Raw genomic sequence first — 23,257 nt, forward strand, 5'->3', positions numbered from 1 at the left:
GCACAGAATAGCTAATGTCAGCAACTAATGGTAAAATAGTGTGGGTCACTACTTTTTTTCCATTGTTTACTATTAGTTTTCTAGCTAACACTTATTCCATCTTTAGAATACAATGGATGAGGTGATCCATTGTAAGAAGAAAACACAAAAAGCTGTAACAGTAAAACATGTTTGTATTGAGTATGTCTGCCCAGTACAGAGCTGAGCCAAGAGGAGTAGTTGCTGCAGAATGAGATGCAGATGCAGTATGACACGAGTACAAACTAGCACCCAAACTGTCTGCCAGCCTCATGTCACCTCTTGGCTTCATCTTCAATCTATGCTGCCTGGACTTACCATGTCCAAGTAGAAGTAAACATTTCCTCAGGCTGTTTATTCTGAAATACTGAAACCATAAGAAACAGCTTTGAAATTCTTAGTGGACCATCACTGAAGATATTTGGCATTGAAGGAAGCGGAAGAAGTCCTGGCCACATCAAAGGCAGTGTGGCAAAACTGCAGAGTCCCCAGGATGGTGCTAATGGTCCTTGCTTGCAAAAACGTTGTAATATCTAGCCCTGACTTTGTTAGCTAATGCCTGCAGGCAGAAACTCTAATAGTCCCTGAATACACAAGAGTTAGCTCGTGTGTCACTGCAATATGCTGACTCTGACGCTTTTTATCTGGTGCAGACCTCGACAGAAAATGTGACCACAGTGCGTGCATGCACACACAAATGAGCGCAAAACTAACACACCAGAGTTTTAAGTAAGAAAATCAAAGCTTAGAAGACAAGGACAGTACAGGCTTTTTGCTTTCAAGGTAATAAAAACAGGAGAATATTTGGTTGGTAGGATGTTGCTGGAAAGAAGGAAGAGTGGACACAGCCTTATAAAGAAACTTTTTTTGGTTGGCTGCACGTCCATCTCAGCCAGGTGGGCTTAACCAGCAAAAGCCCCACCGAAAGGTCCTACACAGGCAGTGAAATCAGGCAAATGCCACATGACCTTTCAGCCATGATTTTAAATAGAAGGCGGGGGAGCAGGGGAGGAGGGGGGAACCTGTTACTGATTGTAACTTGTTATTCAGAGTGGGTAACCACATGTTGGGCTGACCCAAATGCTGGGTAATGAATAGCTTGGGTTTTGTCCTGTACAAAATTGTTCCCTTAAAGCTCCATTGCACTATGCTACCACTGTACAACACTATCAAGACAAACAAAAAGAGACAGATTATCACTAAGATTGTACAGCTATGGTGGGAGTGAACCCTACTGTCCTCAAGGGAAGAGGTGCCCCTCACTTAGTAGGATTAAGAGGTAACCAGACCGAAGGAAAAATGGGAGATGAGGGCACAAATCACAGCAACAAAATCAGGTATAACTCGGGGTTTCCCTGAAGTGAGGGTTTATATTGTGATTTAAAACAGGTACTTTGGTGAGCTGGCTTTGTGGGTAGGGCACTGTGCTAGGACAGGGCACCTGCGGCTTCATTTAACCCTTACCCAAATATCTTGCATTACACGGGACAATGTTAAACCTTTCCCGTAACTCAGGTCTCTGCAAAGCTGCTATTTCTCTACTTCAAAGTCATTTTGTGGTAACAGAAGTTTGCTGCCAAGTGGCAGATATTCAGTGGCCAGTGACGAAGGCCAGGTAAGACCAGACACAACAATCACAAATTGGTTGTGCGGCAATCTCTGGATTTTTATTCAGATTTCCTTAGGTGAAGTACAGATCCACAGTGACTATATGTTAACTACACCATGCTTTGTTCAGTTTGGTCATAAGATCCATGTTCTTGAAGAGAAGACTGACACGAAAAGGCCTATAACTTGAAGAAACACAAGCATTGTTGTGCATGGGGTTGAACAGGCATGCCAGCAAAACTGTATTTTGGTGTTTGAAAGAGCCATGCAGAACTTAGTCCTGCCATGAGTGAAGCAGCATCCCTCTCTGGTTTCAAAGAGAGCAGGAGGTGTGGAGGATAATGTATGGCAAACCATTGACACATCAAAACAGGCATCAGACAGCAAGATGCTGTGTACAGCAGTCACTATAAACAAATTCATTATTCATAACCAAACAGCCAGGGAAATAAAACACTCCTAGCAACCGTCCTTTGAAATATTACTGGCAAAAAAAAAAAAAAAAAAAATGGTAAAAGTTGGTCACATATAGCTGAAAACAGCTGGTGTATGTGTGAATATTTTGCATCCAGAATGCGCTAAATACCAAAATAAAACTTCCATTGAGCCCAAAAGCATGATTATGCAAGAAGGAAGGGCAGCCCACTTTGCTCTTTTATGTTGATATCTCTGTCATGATGATGAACATTGCTCTCCTGCTGCTCTGCCCCTCTGGTTTGCTGCCTGGCTATTTTCACCTTTCAAATGTACGACTGGTGCAGGTGGCTCAGGGAAGCTATTTTTACCCTGTGTGCTTTCTTCAGAAACTTCACAAAATATTCCACAGCAAGGGTTTCTCCCCGTATTTCTTTCATTTATTTCTTTTGTGTTTTCGGTCTTCAGCCTTCCTTAAAAACGTAATTCCTATTTCTGTCACAGCATCGCCCTTCAGCCTGTCCTGGAGGAAGGTAACTTCTGCTGCTAAGTGAACCTAGAAAGAATCAGGTCTGATCAGTTAAGCAAAGAAATGCCAGTATAATGAGATTTTTCTCTCTCCTATACCCCTTCAGTTTAATGAGCTTTTTCTCTCTCTCTTACCACAAGGGGACCCCCTTTCTCAGGTTTCATAAGAAACCGGTTTCTAGATTGTCTTAAAACATCCTTCCCAACTAAGCTGATAAAAAGGAAGTTCATATACACTGGAATTTGTATAACACATGACCCTTCATTCCAGTGCTTTCTTCTGAGAACCTAAATTGTGTGTTTGATGATTCTGTGATCACAAAATTTCCCAGCCGCATAGTAATACTTACAATATAATACATTTGTTAATTACTCTTATATCAGGTACTATAATTCTAAGGCTGATGTACATACATAATACTTGAACAGATTTTTGTTTTCTTGAAACATAAGATATATGATGACTTAGATATTGACAGAAACATAAAGCAGCGCAGAAACAATCTTCCAGAAAATGCCACAGAAGCTCTATAACTCAGTGACTTTCAAATGATGTTCTTTGTGTATTCTCTTGTAAGAGTCTTAAACTTAACAACAAAATTTGGAATGCCATCCGATATACTTCTGATGCTTTGGTTTCAACATTATAAGCATTCACAATTTGTTGTCCCTTCCAGCAGGCCCTGCAGTAACCTGAGTACATTATTCATCTTCATGCATTTCAAAAGAATAAGCAATGACTATTACTGGCTATGCCTATGTAGGAAAGCGGGACATGATCAAGGAACAGCAGAATCATCCAGATGCTTCCCTGGCTCCCTGCACTACATGTTAGCTGGCTCCCTGGGCCTGCCTGGCTTTTGCATCCGAGTCAGCCATTGAAGAGCCAAGCCAGAACAGTGAGGAGGTGAGACAACCTGTGTGCTTCTCTACCTCGGGATGCAGGATGAGCCTTTTATTTAGATACAGACATTTCATCTGAGAGATTAAACACTACTGAATTTCCTTCATTTATTTACCTGAGCAAGTGGGTTTTCTTTCCTGTGCCTCTGCATATTAACGAAGAACGGAGAAAACAAAAGTGCACTTCCTTACCATTTCCAGGGCACCTCGAATCACCCCACAGAGGAGGTTACAGTAGCAAAGTGAAGCTCGTTCTGCTGGCAGCTCCTCCACAAAGTCCACCAGTGGATTTTTGTCCAGGATTAAGGAGAATTCATTTCCTGCTGAGCTATTGCAGCTCACGCTAGGCGTGACCCCAAGGTACATCTTAAAAGCAACCTATGAAAGGATGAAACTGCTGCATTAATCCATTGCGTGTAAACCAGAGGAGAGACTTCAGGATGCAGCACCCTGTAGATCAGCTTTACCTCAGGAAAACAGAGGGAAGAGACAGACGGGCTGCATTTGTCTCTTCTGTGATCAGCTTGAGCCAGAGGTGCAAAGCCAGAGCTGCGTGATGCTACATTATACTCCAGGGAAGTACAACAAAAGGCTGCTTATTCTGTCTTTGATGTTCCTGCATTTACAATCCCATACAAAATGCTTTTAGTGTTATAACTTGTCTGCTTTCAGTTGTGTCACACTGCCCTGGGACCACCTGTATTAAATCCTTCAGTACATTACCCACAACTTTGATAATCACAGCTCAAGGACTCCTGCAACTGGCGAGAGTGTGCTCTTACTCAGACCTCCATCTGCAGTCACAAAAAAAGAACCCACCAAGAATAATACTGCTGAGACTGAAAACTTATTTAACTATACAGAGTATTGTCTGCTTTCCTTCTGCTACTGATGAATGTTACTGTAAATGTGAAACATCTGCTCTGCTAGTGGAAGGGCCCCTTGTGTTTGTCCAGACAGTGACATCACGGCATTATCTAGACAGCGTGCACACAGGCAGGCAGGACAGCAGCAGGCTGCTCTTCCTCTGGAGCGCTCTCCCCTGCTACACCAATACAGACTGCTACAACTGTCTTGATTTTTACCTCTTTAGTGAGTATCAAACATGGATGCTTTCCAAAGAATCCTGAAGTTCTTTATGAACCAGAAAACTGCTATAGGTTACAGTTTTATGGCGCTGCTGACAATGGGAGGTGAACGTGTGTTTTCTTTTGTTGCTTTCAGATGCCCCTGCAGCAATGAAAACTTCAGATACGGTTTGGCGTTTCTCTTCTCCCCAGCTTTTGTTTTGCTAATTATTGGATATTTTGTGAACAGCAAGACCTGGAAACTATTTACAGGCTGCTGGGTGAATCCCAGAAAAATATTCCCCAGAGGGAATACCTGCCACTTCTTTTACGTCTTTGGACAAATTACTCTGAATGCTCTGGTAGCCCCAGTGATGTGGCTTTCCGTGGCTTTGCTCAACGGGACTTTTTACGAATGTGCCATGAGTGGCTTGAAAAATCCTGCCTACTTACATGCAGTTTGCTACAGCAAATCTGAAAAGTGCTTTGAAGAGCTACACAAGGTAGCCTGTGACAAAAGCTCCATGCCCCTTTCAGAGAGTGACGAACTGAAACGAACTCTTCAAGCACAGTCCCAGGTAAGAAAACAAATAAAGAGCATTATGCGGTTTGTACTGCCACTGTGATTTATTTGTGGAAGATCCTGATGTCAGATGCTAAGATAAAACCGTTAGTTTCATATAAACAAATTTTTGTCATGAAGTAGCCTTACAAAATACAACCCATTTTAGCTCAGTTTGATCCAAGCCATATTTCCTGGGGGTCCCACTGATGGCGAGATCAATAAGACTGGATAACTAAAACCTTTCCTCCTGAATGAAGGTGGCTCTAAAGAGAAAAAGTTACTGGATTGTTTAAGAGGCTGAATAAACAGATGTTACCCTATTAAAGGGGTCTGTCCTCTTAAAAATCTATACTACACTCTCCTGTTTTATACCATCATAATACTGTCATGAAATCTTAGGACACTAACAGTAGAAAAATACTGGGAAATAAGATTGTGAAAGATTTGTGACTGCTTATATAATATGTTTCTGTTTGAATTCCTCATGTTCATGATGCCAGATGAGAGCATGATTTTGTCTTGCTTGGAGGAAGGAGGAAACAATAAAATAAAACAACCCAAACATGTAAAGCTGAGATTGTATTACATTTTACTATATTCATGTGATACAGTTCTGCTCACTGCCTTGTAACATAAATAAATTCAAAGACAAAAAAAAAAAATCAAAACAAGAAGGAAAAAAAAAAGGAAAAAAAGGCTACAGAAGATGATGAAAATATTACTGTTGGCAGGAAGGAAAAACACTTTGTGGAGCCAGCAAGTTTTTGTCAGACAATTGTATCCATGTGGAACCATTTCCTCCCCAAGAGCCAAGTTTATTTTCAAGTCCTCATGCAAATAGTCATGGAATGCAGACAAGTCCTGCACTGCAGACAAAGCAATTTACTTGAAAGTTTTAGAAAAAAATAACAATTAGTGCTTAAAACTCTAAGCTGTATGTATAGGAAATAATACGAGAATATGCGGGTTCATTGTCCAAGCTGCGAGAAAATGAAAAGCTGCTAAAAAGAGAAGTTTCTCAAATACCCATAGAAATCATCAGTCAGTACAAAGTGACTAGAAAAACAAAGGAAAGCAAAACTATTCTTCCATACTGTCCTTGAGAATAAACGTTTGTCAAGCTTCTGTTCCACTGTTTGAAAACAAGTTGGCTTTTTTTGCAGACTACAGGTCGCAGTGGAGTAAGTGGATAAAAACACTGGCAGGGCCAGTGGTGCTAGGCATGAAAATATTGTGTTTACATTTCTGCTTTCCTTAAAACAGCACATCCCACAATAACAAATTCAGGCACATTATTCTACCTTCTGCTCTTGCTCTCGTCCTGGAAGTAGCTCTTTTCTGTATTATGTTCCTAACAGAATTTTGTCAAACTCTGAAGTTACTACAAAAAAATATTGAATGATGCTGGAAAAGCATATTTCAGCAAACCGAAAGTTTTCTGAATATACAGCAACTATTTCTAATCAGTGTGCAGATGGACTGGGCTCTATTACAGTGCCAACACAGACCTGCCAATGCACACACTATTCCTTCTTTCTCATGCCCTCTCCTTCCAGCATTCCCACAGGACTGGGCAAAAAGGTAAATGTAAGCCAGTTTTGGCATAAAAGTTATTTTCCACCACAAACAGCTGATTCATCAAAGTGAAAAAAGGTTCACAAGAATAGCTTAGATTTCAATCAACCTCCCAGTAAAATAATTTGAGGAAAGTCTTTTAAATTTAAGACTATCTTTTGTCTAATTCTTAGTTAATTAATGTTAAAACAGTTCAATTTGTTTACATGTTTATAAATGGTCACAGTTTAAAAGCTTGATTGATCTGGGAAAAAAAGTTACTTACCCTTTTTCTTTTTGAAGTTCATCACAATTCCGAATTGTGTCTTAATCCTAATTTTTCCAGGGTAATTTTATTTAACACTTTCAGGAGACAGAAAACCATTTAACATCTAGTGATCGTGATATTTTATTCTCCTTATGCACTTTTCCCTTTGTGTAACAGAATTCAGTGAGCAATTCCAATGCACCATATGTCACCATATATCACATGTATTGTTGTAGTTTTTCAATAAACTCTCATCAATATCCTCTCTAAATTACCCAGACACCACTCCGGCTTTGTTTTCTATATGGCACTATTTAGCCATAACATCTTTGATTGATCATTTAGACCTCTCTTAGATTTTTCTTCACACACAGTCATGTAGTTGAGACCTGACTTGAGTTCATCTGCCCCTGAACCCGCCATTGCCATTGCTCTGGGCATGTCTCTTCAGCTGTTGTTTTCCGAGTTCCCTTTGTTATAGAATGAGATGGGGTGGAAGGCAGCCACTAGGATAAGCCAACTTCTCTTGAGAATTTTACCTTCCACTGTAAAAATCAATCAGCTTTTGCCTTCCTGAGAAAGAGACCTCAAAACGAGCGCTATTGAGAAGCCTCAATCCTGACATCGTCTTCTTCCCTTTGGTCCCCATAGGAACACCCACTAACAATAATGCCAGGCACCAAATGCAAACAGGGGTGAAATGCCCACAGCAGGGTCCCAAGAGAAGAGCAGACCCTCCATACAAAGTGTAGTTGTTCTGTCAGACACTCTTGGTCTAAGTAGCATTTTTACTTGGGCCTGTTTAACCTGAAACTCATTTCTTTTGTTTTTCCAGATTTTAGGCTGGTGTGTGATAGTTACTACAGCTCTTCTCTCCCTGCTAACCACTTGCTGTGCTAGCTGCCAGTCAAAAGTCAGCCACCTCCAGCTGATGTTCTGGAGGGTGTACACGGAGAAGGAAAAGGAGCAAATGGAGCAGATTTTCCAGCTGTATGCTACCAAGCTGAGTGAGCGAAACCTGAAGTGCTTTTTTGAGAACAAGGAACCAGAAGCGATTCCCCTGCCAGCTTTCCAGGCATGGGAAGATGCTTCCCAGCTCTACTCCTTCAGCAGCAGCAAACAGCATTATAGCACAATTCACAAGCTAGTTGAAGAGGGCCAAAAAGAAATCAAGGAGGAAAGAGAGACAACGCTGGACTTTGTAGACAGAAGAGAAGTACCATAGATCAAATACATTTCCAGCTTTTTAATATTTTGCTATTATAGCATACTTTTAGCTTGTTTCATCTCTATATTTTTTCACAACAGCCTCTTTCTTACTTATCACATTCCCTTCCAGTTATAAACTTGCTCCAAAAGGATGGAATGAAATTATTTCCCTACAATGAGTGAAAAGGCTGCTGTCCTTCAAGGCACCTAGGGTTCATGCTTTACTATGGTTGCTGCCTCCAGATCAAGACTTGACAGCAAAAAGAAATCAATAATGACTTCTACAAGAAGATTTTAACAATATCCTAAGTAAAAGCTACCACAGTATTCTTGTCCTATGTAAATCAAAAGGCTATCATAAAGTAACATCATTTAAAAGGTGTGAATATAATAATACACATTGTGTGTGGTTTTAAGGTTTTGCTTCCAGATCATTCCCAGATCATTTGCAGGTGCAGGTTTGTTTGGAAGCATCAGTGGTCACCCAAGGCACCTCAGCATCTTTGGACTCCTGTTGCACCTAGAACACCATAGATGGTCACAGTAATCAGCCCTGGTCTTCTAGTCCCTGAGACATCTGCATGGGATGTGTGGCAGTGACCACTATTGAGGGTGAGGTGTCAGGTAATTTTTTAGACAAACCTTACAGCCAAATTGTAGGGTAGCATTACCAAATGGTTTGGTATTTTTGCGTTTTTGATAAAAAATAACATGATTTGAAACAAATCAGTTGTTGTTAGGGCTTTGTTACAATAATGAAAATCCATTACTGATATTTTGCCTCCATAGAGTACTTGGTATTATCCTCTCCCACCTAAAATTTTTCTTTATATGTGTATAAAGCTCCTGTTTTGAGTGGGTTTCCGGTACCAGGTGCAGCCTGTAAAGCTATGTGATATTGTTCATACTGGGCCTGCAGCCAGCATATGACAGAGGGCCTGGAAGAAAATTCCACATTTTAAGACAAGAACATATTTTTTCAGAAAGCCTATTTTCATTTTTCTGAGTATCAGGAAAATTAGTGTCTGGAGCAAGAGGGACCGGCAGGCAATGCAGGTGAGGCGACTATAGAACCAGGGATTCTGACAAATGTGTTTCACTCCAGAGATCTATGCTTTACCTCACCCACTTGGAATTCACCATGTGGCTCTGACACAGTGTGTCCAGAGTCTTTGTGAACACTGTATAAAAGGAAAATAATGTTTCTGCCAAGTTTCTTTCCCTGGGGTGGCTGGGCAGGCTTTTATGCAGCATTTTACTGCCTGTTTCCCTGAGCCTGCAAAGAATCATATTTTTGCTTTGCTTGATTCAGGCTCTTATCAACAAACCAGGGTACTCTGCCCAGCTGTTCTCATACTCACTGCAATTCTTCAGCAGAAAAAAGCATCTATCTGCACTTACAGACCATTACTCCTCTTTAAAATAAATTCCAAGAGGCAATTCCACCCTCTGCTTCGAATTTTCTGTGTGTTTTGAAGAACTTGTGGTCTTTGAGCAAATGTTTTAAAGTTTTGTATCCCAGCCGATCCACTTTGCATCAGACTTAGAACACACTATATGCCGAAATGTACCTTCTGCAGCTGAAAGCACAGACGAAATGCTGCCAAAATAAATGTCACGGCAGCAGGCACGTCTGACATCATGTGTGGTGCATACTGACTTTTCTCCCCAAGCTCCCCTCCTGGTATTACAGCAATTATCTGTTTCTGTGTACATGTCCCTTCCCCTTTGTCTGCTTTTCTTCTTCGTAGAGAGAGATGCCCCAACACCTACTGGCCAGCCCCACCTCACCTCCTACTGACACAGAAACGGGAGGGGAGACACCACCTAACAGGATGTCTGCACTGCCTATACTAAACTTCCCTTCCCAAAGCTATCTTTCCGCCTGTTTCCTCAGTGGTATCACAGAAAACCAAAAGAAGAGACGCAAAGTGGAGGACACTGAGTAGGTTAATGAGCTGATCAAGAAATATGGGAAATAAGTTGATGTGAGGATGAGGTCTCTGCTATGATGTAAGAGCTGGGACATGGAGGCAAAAGCAGAGTAGGCAGAGAGAAAGGTGGGATGACAGAGAGATACCACTTTGGACTTTTGGCATGCTCTTTCTCCTCAGGAGAAGGCTCCTAGTTTTGCACCTGAGTAGCCAAAACCACCTGAAACAAGAGTGTTTCCCAGCCTGTCTTTATCCTTTACCATGGAGGGGCAAAACCAAGGTGCATGCTCCTCTCATCTTTCTCAACCCTGCTTCATGTTCACAGATAACTCGTATTGACAGTATCTCTACTACCAAGAGCAGCCTCTGAACCCAGTTTGACTCTATATTTTCCATAGGAATCTGGGTTTGGCAAACATAAACCAGCCCTTTAAGCAGCTATCACAAAAGCTGGTTTGTATCAACATTGTCCCTGAATTAAAGCTCAGCAGTTAACATGGCAGCTCAGAAAAAGTCAAAGACTATTGTCAGCACTATCCAAAACAAACTAAAAAACACCAAAACAGTATATGGCATTAACTCCAATGTCCATCAGAATATGAGTGCACAAACAAACAGGAAATTTCTGCTCAGTTCTCTGTGCTTTGTCCTTCAGTTTACTATTTCTTCTCTGTGAGAACCCAATTTTCTCATTCAGATTCTGTTAACACTTCTTCCACTACACGTCTGCTGCTCCATCAAACTTCAAGTCTTTATTATAAGAACAAAAACTACCTCACTATGCTGGGCCCTCATATGCTTTCAATTTAGTTTCAGCTCTACTTTGCATTATGGTATGATAAATCCATCCAAATTCTATTGTTAAAATTTCCTGTGTGAAAGAGACCTTGCACGGAAACTATGCAAAAGCAGTAGCTGGTTTGCAGTGGAGCATCAAATTAAGGCAAAATTACAAATCTATAATGTGAAAATGGTAAAGCCTCAGCAGAAAAAAATAATTTAAGTACATAGGTTAGCAATTCAATGAATAGATATGAGAATTTTTTTAAACTGGGCTATGACTGGACAGAAATTCCTTTAAAACTACCTTACACAAGTTCTCAGAGGGTGAAACAAAGGTCTTTTCAATCTTTCTTTGTGAGCCCAAGACAGAGAAGTAAAATTAATTAGCAGTTTTGAAAGCCGAAGCCATAAATCTGTCTCATTTCTGTCTATATGAAATGGAAGAAAAAAGAATATTTATTGAGACATGCATATAGGCTCACCATCAAACTCACATTCATATAAAGCAATTTCTCTCTTCTGAAAATGTTCCTTGCAACTCCATGGGATTATATATCGTTTAATGTCAAACAAGAAATTTATGCAGTCAGAATTAAAAATGTGCCACTGCTTTTTTTCAAACCGGTATCCTGTCTTGCTCAAGCAGCAAAAATAAAATTCCTTAACATTTTGATAGTGCTCAAATATAGTCTAGAATTAGCACAATATTTAGGAGGCCACTAACTTATCAGTCCCTTTATATAGTACCTGGGACTTTTCACTACAAAACATTGTATGCATGAGCAATCTTGCAAAGTAAGTGATAATACAGACTATTAAAACTGCTGAAACTGTAATTTCAGATGACATAACAAGATTAACGAAGGATCAGAATGAATCTGCTTAGAAGGGGAAAGGAAGACAAAATAACATTATTGCTATCATAATTTTCATTCTCAGTACTTTTCCACAGTCAGTGTTTGGCAAGAGTAAGATGCTTTAAAGATCTTACCATCTGTTACGGATTCCATGTACTCACAAACTTTTCTTTACTCTTTAGAGTGCAGCACTTAATTTCTCAGTTTTATCGACAACCACTTAGCACCACAACCTGCTGTATGCAGTTCCTGATCTCGGTTGAAGTTTGAAAAGCAACATTTACTAGCTTGGTAAACTCTTCTAGCTTCTCTCAGACTTTCAAAGTGGCCATATGCCAATATATAGGAGGGACCTTGTGTGGCAGGACCTCCCACAGGAAGGGGAATCACATCTCTTGTCCTACAGCCCTAGCCTTGCAGGTAACAGGGTTGGGTGACCCCAGCCCTGATGGTCCCCAAGAGCCTCTGTACAAGCAGCTGCAGAGACATAGGTTTGCTGTCTTCATGAGGTACTGAGCTTCCACCATAAAGACCATCTCTACAGCCACTGCTTTTCAGCAATGGATGTAGCCTTAGGTGCAGCACTGTGTTACCACAGCTATGGGGCCTGTGAGCCAGCACCAGCTTTCTGTGGACCAGAAGGCCCCCGCTCAGCTGCTCCCCGCTGTACCACACACTTCCTGGGGCATGGTGATATTGTTCTATAGAAGAAAACATTATTCTGAGATTAGATCTAAAACCAGAAACTGCTTATTTTTTGCATGCCTTTGGATTATATCAATGATGTCAAAACTCATGAGGAGGAATTGAAGTAAAAAATTGATCTTGGAGGATTATAGAGCAAATTGACCACGCTCATTTCAAAAGTCACCCTCGGTTATACTCAGAAACAAATTCTAAATCCAGGTCATTACTTCTTCAGCTGAGATTTGTTCTTAATACCATTCCTCAACTGACTTCCATTTTCTTATCCCAATGTGCCAGTGAGCAGAAAACCAACTTTTACATGGCCTGTTTTCTCTTTTTATTCAATCCCAACTGTAAGCACACAAAGTCACAGCACCAACACACAAAGTCAGTGAGCACCATGGGAACTCAGTGTAGAAGCTCTTACTTTGGCACAACATCAAAACTTGTTGGCCCTTCTCCAGTTCAGTATAAACTAGCAGTAAATCCCAGGCTTTGCAGTCTGAACCAATGGTTGAAGATTTAAGCCCCCAATCACTGCCTTAGTGCACCTTTCCTCTGCTACTTATTTCCTAATATGGCCAGCTAGCTTTGTACGCCTCATTTTGTTTTTTATTTTTCTTCATCTCTTTCCATTTCCACAGGCAATGCCCACAGCCTGATCATGCAGACTTCTCCTTTGCTTTCCAAAGGACTGCAGGATAGCAGCTATGTTTACAGAACATTTGTCTCTAACTACTTGAACTGCTTAACAGCCCTAATTACTTTAATTTTTAACTGATTTTATTCTACGCACTCATTCTCAAACAGATTCCTGCCTTAGAAGAGTTATTGCAGTTAAGTATTTAAGGACTTTCTCCTGGCTGAGAACACTGCTGCCGAAGAGTTAGAGATCATGTAATCTGCTGTATAATTCTGAACCTGCAACCTTAAGAGCATATTTGCAGTTACTTGATGGGTTATTTTACATGTTTTGTTGATATGTGTTTCAGACAAATGTCCTTGAAGACTATTTAAAAAATGTTTTGACAAAGAAACGTGAAAATGCTTTCCATGATGCTTTTTGCCTCAGAAAGTTTATACTCCTACTACAGAACTCCTCTTCTGGTTTGCTAAAAATAGTCTTTTCAAGAGACTGTGCGCTCTAAAGTAATAACGGAACCATGAGGAACAAAACCCAGAAAACCAGTTATCTGACATATACATGAAAATGCCAGAGATAATGAAGTACAAATTCCCCCTGAAGAAGAACATAAAAAAGTGTAAGAAAATATGATTTTGCAACCTGGTATAATTCTTTTAAGGAGACAGTGTATTTTAATACAGTAATTGAAATTCTGCTTGTCTCATGGTTTTCATTTGGCTGCCCTTACTATCCCAGTGGATCCTCTACCTCGGCTCAACTCCTCCAAAGGAGGAGCTTTGTTATACATCCCCCTGATTTTAGACTCCGAAATACAGTTTACTTCAGGAAGAAATTTAGTTTCCACACTTTTATGAGCTAAGGGGGTCTGGTTGCCTTTTAGTAATGTAACCTGCTTCTGCTTTAAACTCCAGCAGATCGTGGTGTAGATGTTTGTTGTGTGTACGTGCACCTCACAATCCTATCAGCAACAGCAAATGCTAAGATGTCCTTTCACTATTTCTGAGACAGCCATCAGTTCCTCTATGACAAGCATTTGGAATAACTTCTGTCCCTCCATTTCAGTCAGATGGAACACAGGTATTTCACATGTGGTTAATGTGAACAGGATCACACATCACCTGGTAATATCCATGTACAGTTGGAACTCAGATACTCCTGTGTAACCAGCATGTACTGGTGCCTTAGTTCGCTGTATAGAAAGTCTGCTGTTTCCCAGTTCTGCTGTCAGCAGTTAAATGTAGTGCTCACATTTAGCTGATGTTGCTGGTAACTCTCAAGCAATCAAGAAGTATGCGAGGCATATTTGCCTCCTAAAATGAGCCAATGGAAATTTATCTTAGTTCAATTAACTGATGCCCTGGTCTCTTCTCTTGAAATAAATGACTACTTAGTAAAGAATTCTTTGTTATGAAGTGTGGTTAATTTTTACCACTGGGAAAGGCCAGGCATATCTTCACTAGCAATACCTTATGGCTGGAAATCATAAGGATAAAAAAGGATAAAAGGGATCATTCACCATGACCTGAGCAAGTATTAATCTGAGCTAACTCAATATCCTTGAATCACCACCTCCTTAACAGTGACTCAGCAGTCTAAAGGGGCTGAATGTCCTATAAATTTCTCTTTGAGCTTCCCCAGGAAATCTGACTTGCTCATGGGGGCAAAAATACATCTTTAGAAACCCGTGTAGTGCCACTAAATTTCCTCCCAGATCTTTCTTGTCTGACAGTAGTGTGAAAGACTACTAAATAAAATGGAAAATTCCATCAAAGAAGGTGAAAGTACCAACTCTGACTTTCTCTTTTTTATTTTATTATTAGATTTGTGGGCAGTGAGGATAATGCTCCCTTCATTTTCCTTTCTTACAGCTCTTCTCTGCTACCACATCTTCCTTTTGCAGAAGATCCCGCAGGTCATTCCTGATATCACCATTTTAAGGTTAAAAAAAATCTAAGATAATAACAAAGATGCTGAGGAGATTCAGACAGCAGATACTCAGAGTGAGAGTATCAAGGTTTAAGATCTGTATGAGATGCTTAAGGCTTATGTTCATAGAAAAAGAAGAAAAATGGGGGTATATATGATTTGAAGTTTGTTAAAACTGGGTAATTTTTTTGTTGTTTGCTACCTCTTCTGGTGAGAGTAGAAGAAATTAGCGTGAGCTGCAGCAAACAAAAAGAAACTTTATAATTCTTCTAATGGCAAAACACCTCATAGCCTACTAGGAATAGAAGAATTCTAATTTCAGCTTAGCAACCAACTTCAAGGTCAGTTTAGGTCAGAGGTCGGCTGCCTTTCACAGGAAGTATCCCATTTTTTGTTCTCTATCCTCAACTCAGACATAGAAGTAAAAGCCATGTGAGTCAGCCGGATGTAGTACTATGCTACACAGATAGAAAGTGATGTCTCCTCTCAGGGCCAAACTCTGCAAGCTACTAGTTCATATGACACTGTAGATAAGGAAAAGGCCGTATTTCATCCAGTGGAGGCATGGGTGTGATTGTGGAGATCAGTTTTTTTGATAAGACAATCAAGATATAGCAGAAAATGTAGATAACTGTTCTGGACCAAGCTGACAGAGGTGGAGGTTATTTACCTGTGCAATCATGTCTGCAGTTTCAGAATAACTGCGGCACTTTTTCACAGCTGAACGAGCCAAAAAATCATCGATCAGCCTTACGCCAATGCCATATCCCCTAAGGAGAAAACAAAGGAAGTTAACTTTCAAAATGGGGAACTTCTTTCCAGCTACCACCTCCCTAATCTGTCTCTTGTGCTTTCTCAGCAAACCAGCTGTATCTTCTTAAATTAACGGCTTTGAGGACAACAGATTTTGCTGATCTAGATTCTTCTTCCCAATACACTTTGAGGCAAAGTGGGATTGCTTTGCATGTGGTCATGTAAGGAATCATACTCCTTTAAGTATGATGTCCTGGCAAGGATGATATGAATATATGTTGTCTATACATATATTTATAATTACATATATAAATAAATATAAGATGTTAGATATGTGAGTATAATATACTATACAACTAATACAGCTGATTAATACTGCTTTGTCACTGAAACAGGAATGGAGAAAATCCTGTGTTATATTATCAATAACACAGGGTTTTCCTCCATTCTTCTGTGATCCCCAGAGTTCACCTCAAACTGTCTCTGAAAGGAGAACAAAGCAATTGCCTCTTCAGGTCACAACATTCACCTCTGAGCTGGTATGGAGTTCAGCAAATCCTGGTCATCTTCATTATAGTGTTCAGGTGTTAGGAAAGCCCATAGGAAATAGATTCGCATCTGAACTCTTTCACTTTACCCTCGTATCTCTTCACCTCATTTTTCATTCTTCATCTACAATTCCCTCTTTGTCTTTTTTCTAACATCTCCTCCCTCTTCATCCGCCAGTTGCAGAAAGAATCCAAAATTTGCTAGTTAATATACACTCTCAGAACACCACCACCTGCACTTTGTATTTAAAACTCTACAGTTTCAGAGAAATGAAATGAAATTAAAAAGGATGGACATTAAAAGATTTTTTTGAACACCAAATATTTATTTCTAGCTCTCATATATTAACAAAGGTCAGTAACTACATAGTGTGCAAAACAGCTATGCCTACAAGCAGTTTGAAAAAGGGAAAGAGATTGACACAAATGTTATAAAAGAGTGTGAACTCAAGTCAGAAATGTTTTTAGGGAATTTCTCCTTTCCATTTAGGTGAATGTTGGCTCTCTATCAGAGGCCCTTCACTCTGAGTAAAGCAGCCTGAACTCAGTGGACTTTCTTACTGATTTTATACCATGTGTTTGACAGGAAGCCAAAAAGTAATCTGATGTCTAAAGTGATGACAAGAACAAAAAGTGGGTTTGGCAGAATGAAGTTCAAAATCGCAGTATGTCATGCATCAGAAAACAATTAAATATTTATTTATTGACTAAGTACCAATATCAATAGTGTTGGTAAATATGTCACCAGCATTTAGCAAGCTGTTTACTCATGATGTACATGACTGCTTAGATCCTTTCCAACTTTTATGCCTTAAAATTTCAAAGACAAATGAATAATAAATTGACAAGCAGCTATTTGGCAACTGTACAGTGAAAAACACCCATCCTACTGTGGATTATATACATACAGAGATATAGAGAGAGACCTAAGAATACTGTTCTGAACTGTCAGAGGTCTGCTAATCTATAAGGTTTCTTCCTGAAACTGGGCTGTTTTCATCTTCTAGAAGTAAAGAGAGCTGTACTGCTTTCATGAAACATATCATTATTTTATAAAGTCTTTCCCTTTATCAAGAGAAAACTACAAAGATTTTATCAAAAAAGCTATAATAATAAAAACACAAAGAGAAAAATAAATCTCCACTTCTTCCAAAACGTAATTTCTACTACACCATCAGAAAGAAACCTGTATATTTTTAAATGTACAATTTTCATCAGAGTATAATGAGGGATCAATATCAAATAAATATCTGAGAGATGTTGTCCCTCCTTATTTTGTGAATAAATTATTTTTCTTTTTTCCAGTCAATGATATTTTAATCCAGTTACATTGACAGCTATTGGACTATAGTTTGTTTGCAAGATTTCAGATCAATAGAAATGTGGTCAAGTTTTCTGTCCACTGTTGTTGTTGCAGATCCCTTTTTGCAAGCCTGTTTTGCCTGAAAACACAAGCCATACTCTCCTGCTGAAGACCATAGTATATCTTCTTGTTAGCCAGCTCAAGAATTGTTTCTTGCTGATTTTCTGTGATGTTATTATTTTTATTGTGACAATGCTTGAGAATCTCAGTCAGGATGATAGGATCCTACGAACATAGAAGCTTCATCTTCCAAAGAGGTTGTCCATGTGAAAATCAGTTCCTCATTGACCATTTGTGCTATTTCACTCATTGCTGCATGGCCTTTTAAAGGTGAGAAGCCCATATGCCCCTAACCTGGGCAGGAGAGAAGAGAGCTGCCCCGCAGTGGACAATTCAGAGCACCCAAGTCAGACACCTGAATTAGACCCTCACAGAAGGTCACTGATTACAAAAGGAGTCTGCCTATTGCCTTAGTCACCTAAGCCAAATCCCTACAACCTGGAATTTTGACTGCTTCTTAGATGTCCTAGTCACACAGCCACGGTGTAGCTAGACGAAGGGGGGCCATGGGAAAGCCACAGAAGTGCATGTTGACTAGAAAGCATCCATGAGAAACAAAAAGCTTGTATGGTTTGAAATAACATGAGTATGAAGAAATAGAAGAGTTAACATCAAAGTTGAAAATTAATACATGGAAACAGGAGAGGAAACTTAGAAGTTTATATTATTAATTAGGTGAACACTGGACCAAAAAGGAACAAATGTAGCTATTGAAACAACCCTGACACTTTTCTTCTGAGAATTCAAAAGTTGATAATTTGATTGTTGATTTTCATTCACAAATCAGTGTTATTTCTGCTGTCAGAATATTGAACCTTATCCCCACGCTCTCTGTAATTCTAGACAGAATGCTGAAATTCATAAGATAACAGACATAAAGCTGCAAGCTACTATAGAGGTGGAAAAATAGCATTATCAATGAAGTTGAACAACTAAAGCAGTACTTACATTCTGTCTAAGCAGGTGTTGACATCTTCATCTTTTTCATAGTCCTTGCATAGCTGGGCTACTAAAGCCCCATACGTGAGTACAAAAAGATCTCTGCTCTGCAAGAAAAGGTGGAAATGAAATGTGAAGCAAACTAGAATCAAACTTTTTTCACATTTTTGATCTGCTACTGTATTAAAAGCAAGCAAAAATAACATTTACATTAATCAAGAAACTTTTTTCCACTGAAATCCACAGTCCAAGTGTGATAATCTGGCTTGACCATCACTTGAGTCCCGGTGTAGGGATTTTGATTGTCAGAAATACCATTTCTTGGGATACAGCTTACATCAGTTACATTCTTGTTTCCTATAACAGCACATATGTATGCTGGAATGATAAATGCTGTCAAATGCCACTTAAGATTAATGACAACTGTTTAGTTACGAAGAATAATTGAAGCAATGATCTATTAGTCCTTTTATAATAGGAACAACAGTGTATACACTGCAACTCCAGTTCCTTCACAAAGATAAGGTTGGTCTGATTTAGATCAACAGCTGCTTTCCATCCCTCCCCCCAAAAAGAGTAGATACATGAAAATTAGACCAGAATAATGAAAAAAACACTATAAGGCAGCACAAGTCTAAAGAATAACAAGCAAAGCAGAAAAGAATCCGTATCATTGACATTTCCCCTTCTTTATCAGACTTCACAAGTCACTTGAATCACTAGTAATGCTAGCAATGCCTGGACAATCTCACTATGACGTTATTTCTGTATGTTAATACAGAAAATGTGGTTGGTATGGCACCTCTGCATGAGCAAGATGAAAGGGATGGGCGAGGATTACCACCACCTGCCCAAGAAGCATGAGAGCAACTGAAGAGATCAAGGAACATCTCTGCACAGGTTCTGTCATGAGTACTAGTCTGGGATCTTCAGTGGTGCACCAGCCAGAAGCAAAGTTTTCTCCTCTCCCTGCCCTGCTTGATCGCCTCCATGGCACTGCAGAATTGACTCTGTTTAGGGTGAGTAGCAGCTGGCCTTTAGGGGAGAGTCTAGGTTGTCTCTTACTGAACTTCTCAGACAGAAAATAATTAAAGGAAGCACTGCAGTCCTGTGGCGTGTGTGCAGACTAGAGAAGATTTCTGTTTATAGCCTGTGGAAAAATAACAGTGAATACCAATGAAAAAATAAAAAAAATCACACAAGGAAAAGAACAGTTTGGTGGAAAGACTTCTTTCTGTATATTAACTTTAATCCTATTACAGTGCAGTCTTGTGGTTTGTTTTGGTTTTTTTGGTTTTTTTTTAGTGAAGATCTCCATCCACTTTTCAGAAATTGGCAGATGTTGCCCTAATGTTTTCTAGAACTTCTCCACTGCCCCAACTCCTAGAAAAAAATCACCATGAATCATCCAGACAGCACTAATGCTCTAAGTTCCTAAAGAAAGATTTGTGTAGAATTGAACCAACGAACCAAAGAACAGAGATCTCTTTTTCTCTGTATTTCATTTAATGACTACCTAACCACAGAGGCACATAAACTTACCCATCATTTCTGTCTTTGACCATAAATCTCTCTAAGCACTTAGATCTCTGCTTCTGAAAAGATCTCCATTTCAAACTTTGTGCGATGTCTTTCCTAGGCCTGTTCAGAATCTCAGCAGTAGGGATATAGTAAAAAAATGCAGTTAAGTGCCCAATGAGCAAGACTGTCACTTTGATTTTGTTATCAGTCTCCTATAGTTGTCTGTGTGCTCTTTTCCTTACTAGCAACTTCCTCTCTCTTCAGTTTATTGTACATATGTATAAATATTGTATGCATATGTATATAATATATACATATGTCCTAATTATACTTTTAGATGCAAAGATATTCTCTTCAAGACGCACTGTTATTATTGGTTTTATTAAACAACTATGGCTTTATTTCCATACTATGGCACTTTGGTTTTTTTGGACTTACAGTAAAATACTCCTAAACTTGCTATATGAATTTGTCATATTTAGATACACCACTGTCAGAGAACAAGAAGGAATATAACTGGTATCTTTAATGGCACAAAATACTGGGTTTTGTGACCGTGCAGTTCAAGGTCTTGGGAAAATCTCTTGGGAAAATCTCTTGGGAAAATCTCGCATGCAGTATATTCACAGCAACTCCTGCTGATTTAGGAGAAAATTAACATGGAGTGCAGAAAAATAAATAAATTATGGTCTACATAAGTTCTACATGATAGAATTCTGTGCAATGTGATCAATAGTCAAAGACAACGGTTACAGTTTTACCATTGTTTCTACAAGAAACAGATTTTGGCCTTAAAGTCAGATGTTGAGATCCTGTGATGGTGCATTCCCTGTACATGGAAGAAATGAAACATTAGAAGGATGAAGAAAGACCTCTGCTCATGGAACAGAATCCCCAAATGAAGACATAGTCTGCTGTGTAGGAGGCACACAATGGGTACCAGGTATACTGCAGCCCCAAATGAACCGTCTCTTCCTGCAACTGTTTGTGAAGTAGAAATGTGGCCAGTGCATCTTCTTTTCTCAATAACAAGAGTTTTGGCTTCAAGAATTCACATTGAGGGCAGGACTGTCTGAAAATCATTTCATGTCATAAGCAAGGTAGCTGGAGAGATATGAAGGCTCCTAGAGCAAATCCCAGTATTACTGCTGAGACTCAAACAGACTCCAAGCCCTATGGGAAGGCTTTTTTATGTCACTGCTTAATGGGTGGCAGCTTGTTGGCAGCTCATAAGAGGGTCCCACTGTAGCCATAAATGCTGCCAGAGCCTCTCTTCTCATACTGGCAGACTCATCCCCATCTTTTCAGTACTTCCAGGTTATTCAGAAATATGACTGTATAAAACACATCAATACAGTAATAGCTTATTCTTACTACATGTACAATTTTAATCACACAATCCAAAAATGTCTTACTATTTTGTGGTTCTCCTGTTTTCTTCCTGGTGGTCGAGACATGTTGCTTGTGTGACACCTGATGCACTTGATTGTCAGCGTATGTCTTCTCTTCCTCAAGCAGCACTGTTTTCTCTCTATCTTTGTATTTCCTTTTTCCCTTCCCTAAGATTTTCTCCTTTTCGCTCTTCTGCCTTTTGTATGAGATTTGTTTCCTGCAATCTGTAATGCTGCTGATGCTCCTCCTATTCTCTACGTGTACTGAGCCCTCTGGGAGGAATCTGACTGGCAACAGACCTGCCTCTGTACACAATGTAAATAAACATTCCATCCAGAAGAATGATTTGTAATCAAATACACAGCAAATGACCATGGAAAGTCAAACCAGGCAGCCCCAAGAGATTCACAGGTCTTAGATTTTTAGGGGCAGTTATTTCATTCTGTTTGTGCCACATTTTGGTGTTTGGAGAGTTAATAAAACCTCCCTCTTTGAAGAATAAAAACACAATCGCAAGATACTGCTGCACAAGATAATTAAAAATTGATCATTTTAGAACCTCGAGGATATACAGCCTTCTGCCTGCTCTGACTGCTTTAGTCTGGTGAGTTAATGCCTGCCGGTGCAGAAGCAGTTTGAGTTACAAGGCGCTACTACCATCGTGTTTCTGCAAAGCTGGCAGGATAAATCTAGACCAGTCAGATTCTCAGAAAAAATAAACTGTATACCTGCTACAGACACCAGTTTGTGCAAATGGCATTTTTATTAACGATGTTTCTAGCAGATTTTACATCATTCTAAACATGCTGTAACCCCTATTTATAAACATCCCCGCTATGAACATCCAGGAAGTTTATGCTTACTCCTTCTGTCTTCCCCAGAGGTAAATTCAGTCTATTCTGTTACTGTAGATTTACAATAAATTTAGGCTATGGTCACAAGTGAATTTAGAAATTAATCGAGTAGCCGTCTTTCCATATAGGATTTACCTCCACATATATACCCACGAACTCCTCTCACAAAAGGGAGTAAAAATACATGGCCTCATCTGAATGCCATGTTGTTATTAAACTCCGATTAATTAATAGATTCAGTGCTAGAGTAACATTACAGGTATTGACTACTCCAAATACACAGAAAGCAGCAGATGTGATTCATTTTGGGGGGAAAAAAATGATAAATTTCCTTTTAAAAATGGAAGTCTAAAGTTATGACACCAGTCAGCAACAAAAAGTAGGTCAGATAAAAGGATTTTCAGGTGGTTTTGTGGCAAACAGAGATCTCAACCACTTTCATTTTACACAGAATGAGCTGCTATTGACAACTTCACAATATAATAAGGCTCTTCCATTTATTTCTAGCCACTTTTCTGGCCCTGTAAAATCCAATTCCATTTTATAAGTGAAACTAATGGAAGTACCTCCTATATCAAAACTTAAATAAATTATAAAAGCCAGGCATTACAACTCTCTAGATAGTTACCTGCATTTCGTCTGAGACGATCTGTTGCTCAGTTTGTCTCCAGCTGGTGACAAGCCCCAAATATATCTCTTTTCAAGAGAGATCGTATTCCGTAAAAAATGTAATGCATTGCATTTTCAAAAACAGTTCTAAAAGATTATCATTAGCATAATTTAACTGCAGTGAAACCATCACAAAGTGCTTAAGGCTACCCATAAATTAACACCATTTTATTTATCCAGTTCTGAATATA

At 39.4% G+C, this 23,257-nt stretch overlaps 2 protein-coding genes across 2 annotated transcripts; one reads left to right on the forward strand and one right to left on the reverse strand.

Annotated features, from left to right (window-relative positions):
* Positions 1-1,687: 1,687 nt before the first annotated feature.
* On the reverse strand, positions 1,688-21,757 carry TRAPPC3L (trafficking protein particle complex subunit 3L). The gene is made up of 5 exons (XM_009562237.2): positions 21,567-21,757; positions 18,640-18,737; positions 15,638-15,737; positions 3,664-3,849; positions 1,688-2,596 (listed from the first exon to the last, which is right to left on the reverse strand). Exons 1-5 carry the CDS (start codon positions 21,606-21,608, stop codon positions 2,477-2,479), a joined length of 546 nt encoding a protein of 181 aa, XP_009560532.2. The 5' UTR covers positions 21,609-21,757; the 3' UTR covers positions 1,688-2,476.
* Positions 4,463-8,866, forward strand: CALHM5 (calcium homeostasis modulator family member 5). The gene is made up of 2 exons (XM_009562236.2): positions 4,463-5,116; positions 7,761-8,866. The coding sequence occupies exons 1-2, from the start codon at positions 4,577-4,579 to the stop codon at positions 8,148-8,150; spliced, it is 930 nt and encodes a 309-aa protein (XP_009560531.2). The 5' UTR covers positions 4,463-4,576; the 3' UTR covers positions 8,151-8,866.
* Positions 21,758-23,257: the final 1,500 nt, after the last annotated feature.

Source organism: Cuculus canorus, chromosome 3 (assembly GCF_017976375.1).
Source record: "Cuculus canorus isolate bCucCan1 chromosome 3, bCucCan1.pri, whole genome shotgun sequence".
NCBI classification, from domain to species: Eukaryota; Metazoa; Chordata; class Aves; order Cuculiformes; family Cuculidae; genus Cuculus; species Cuculus canorus.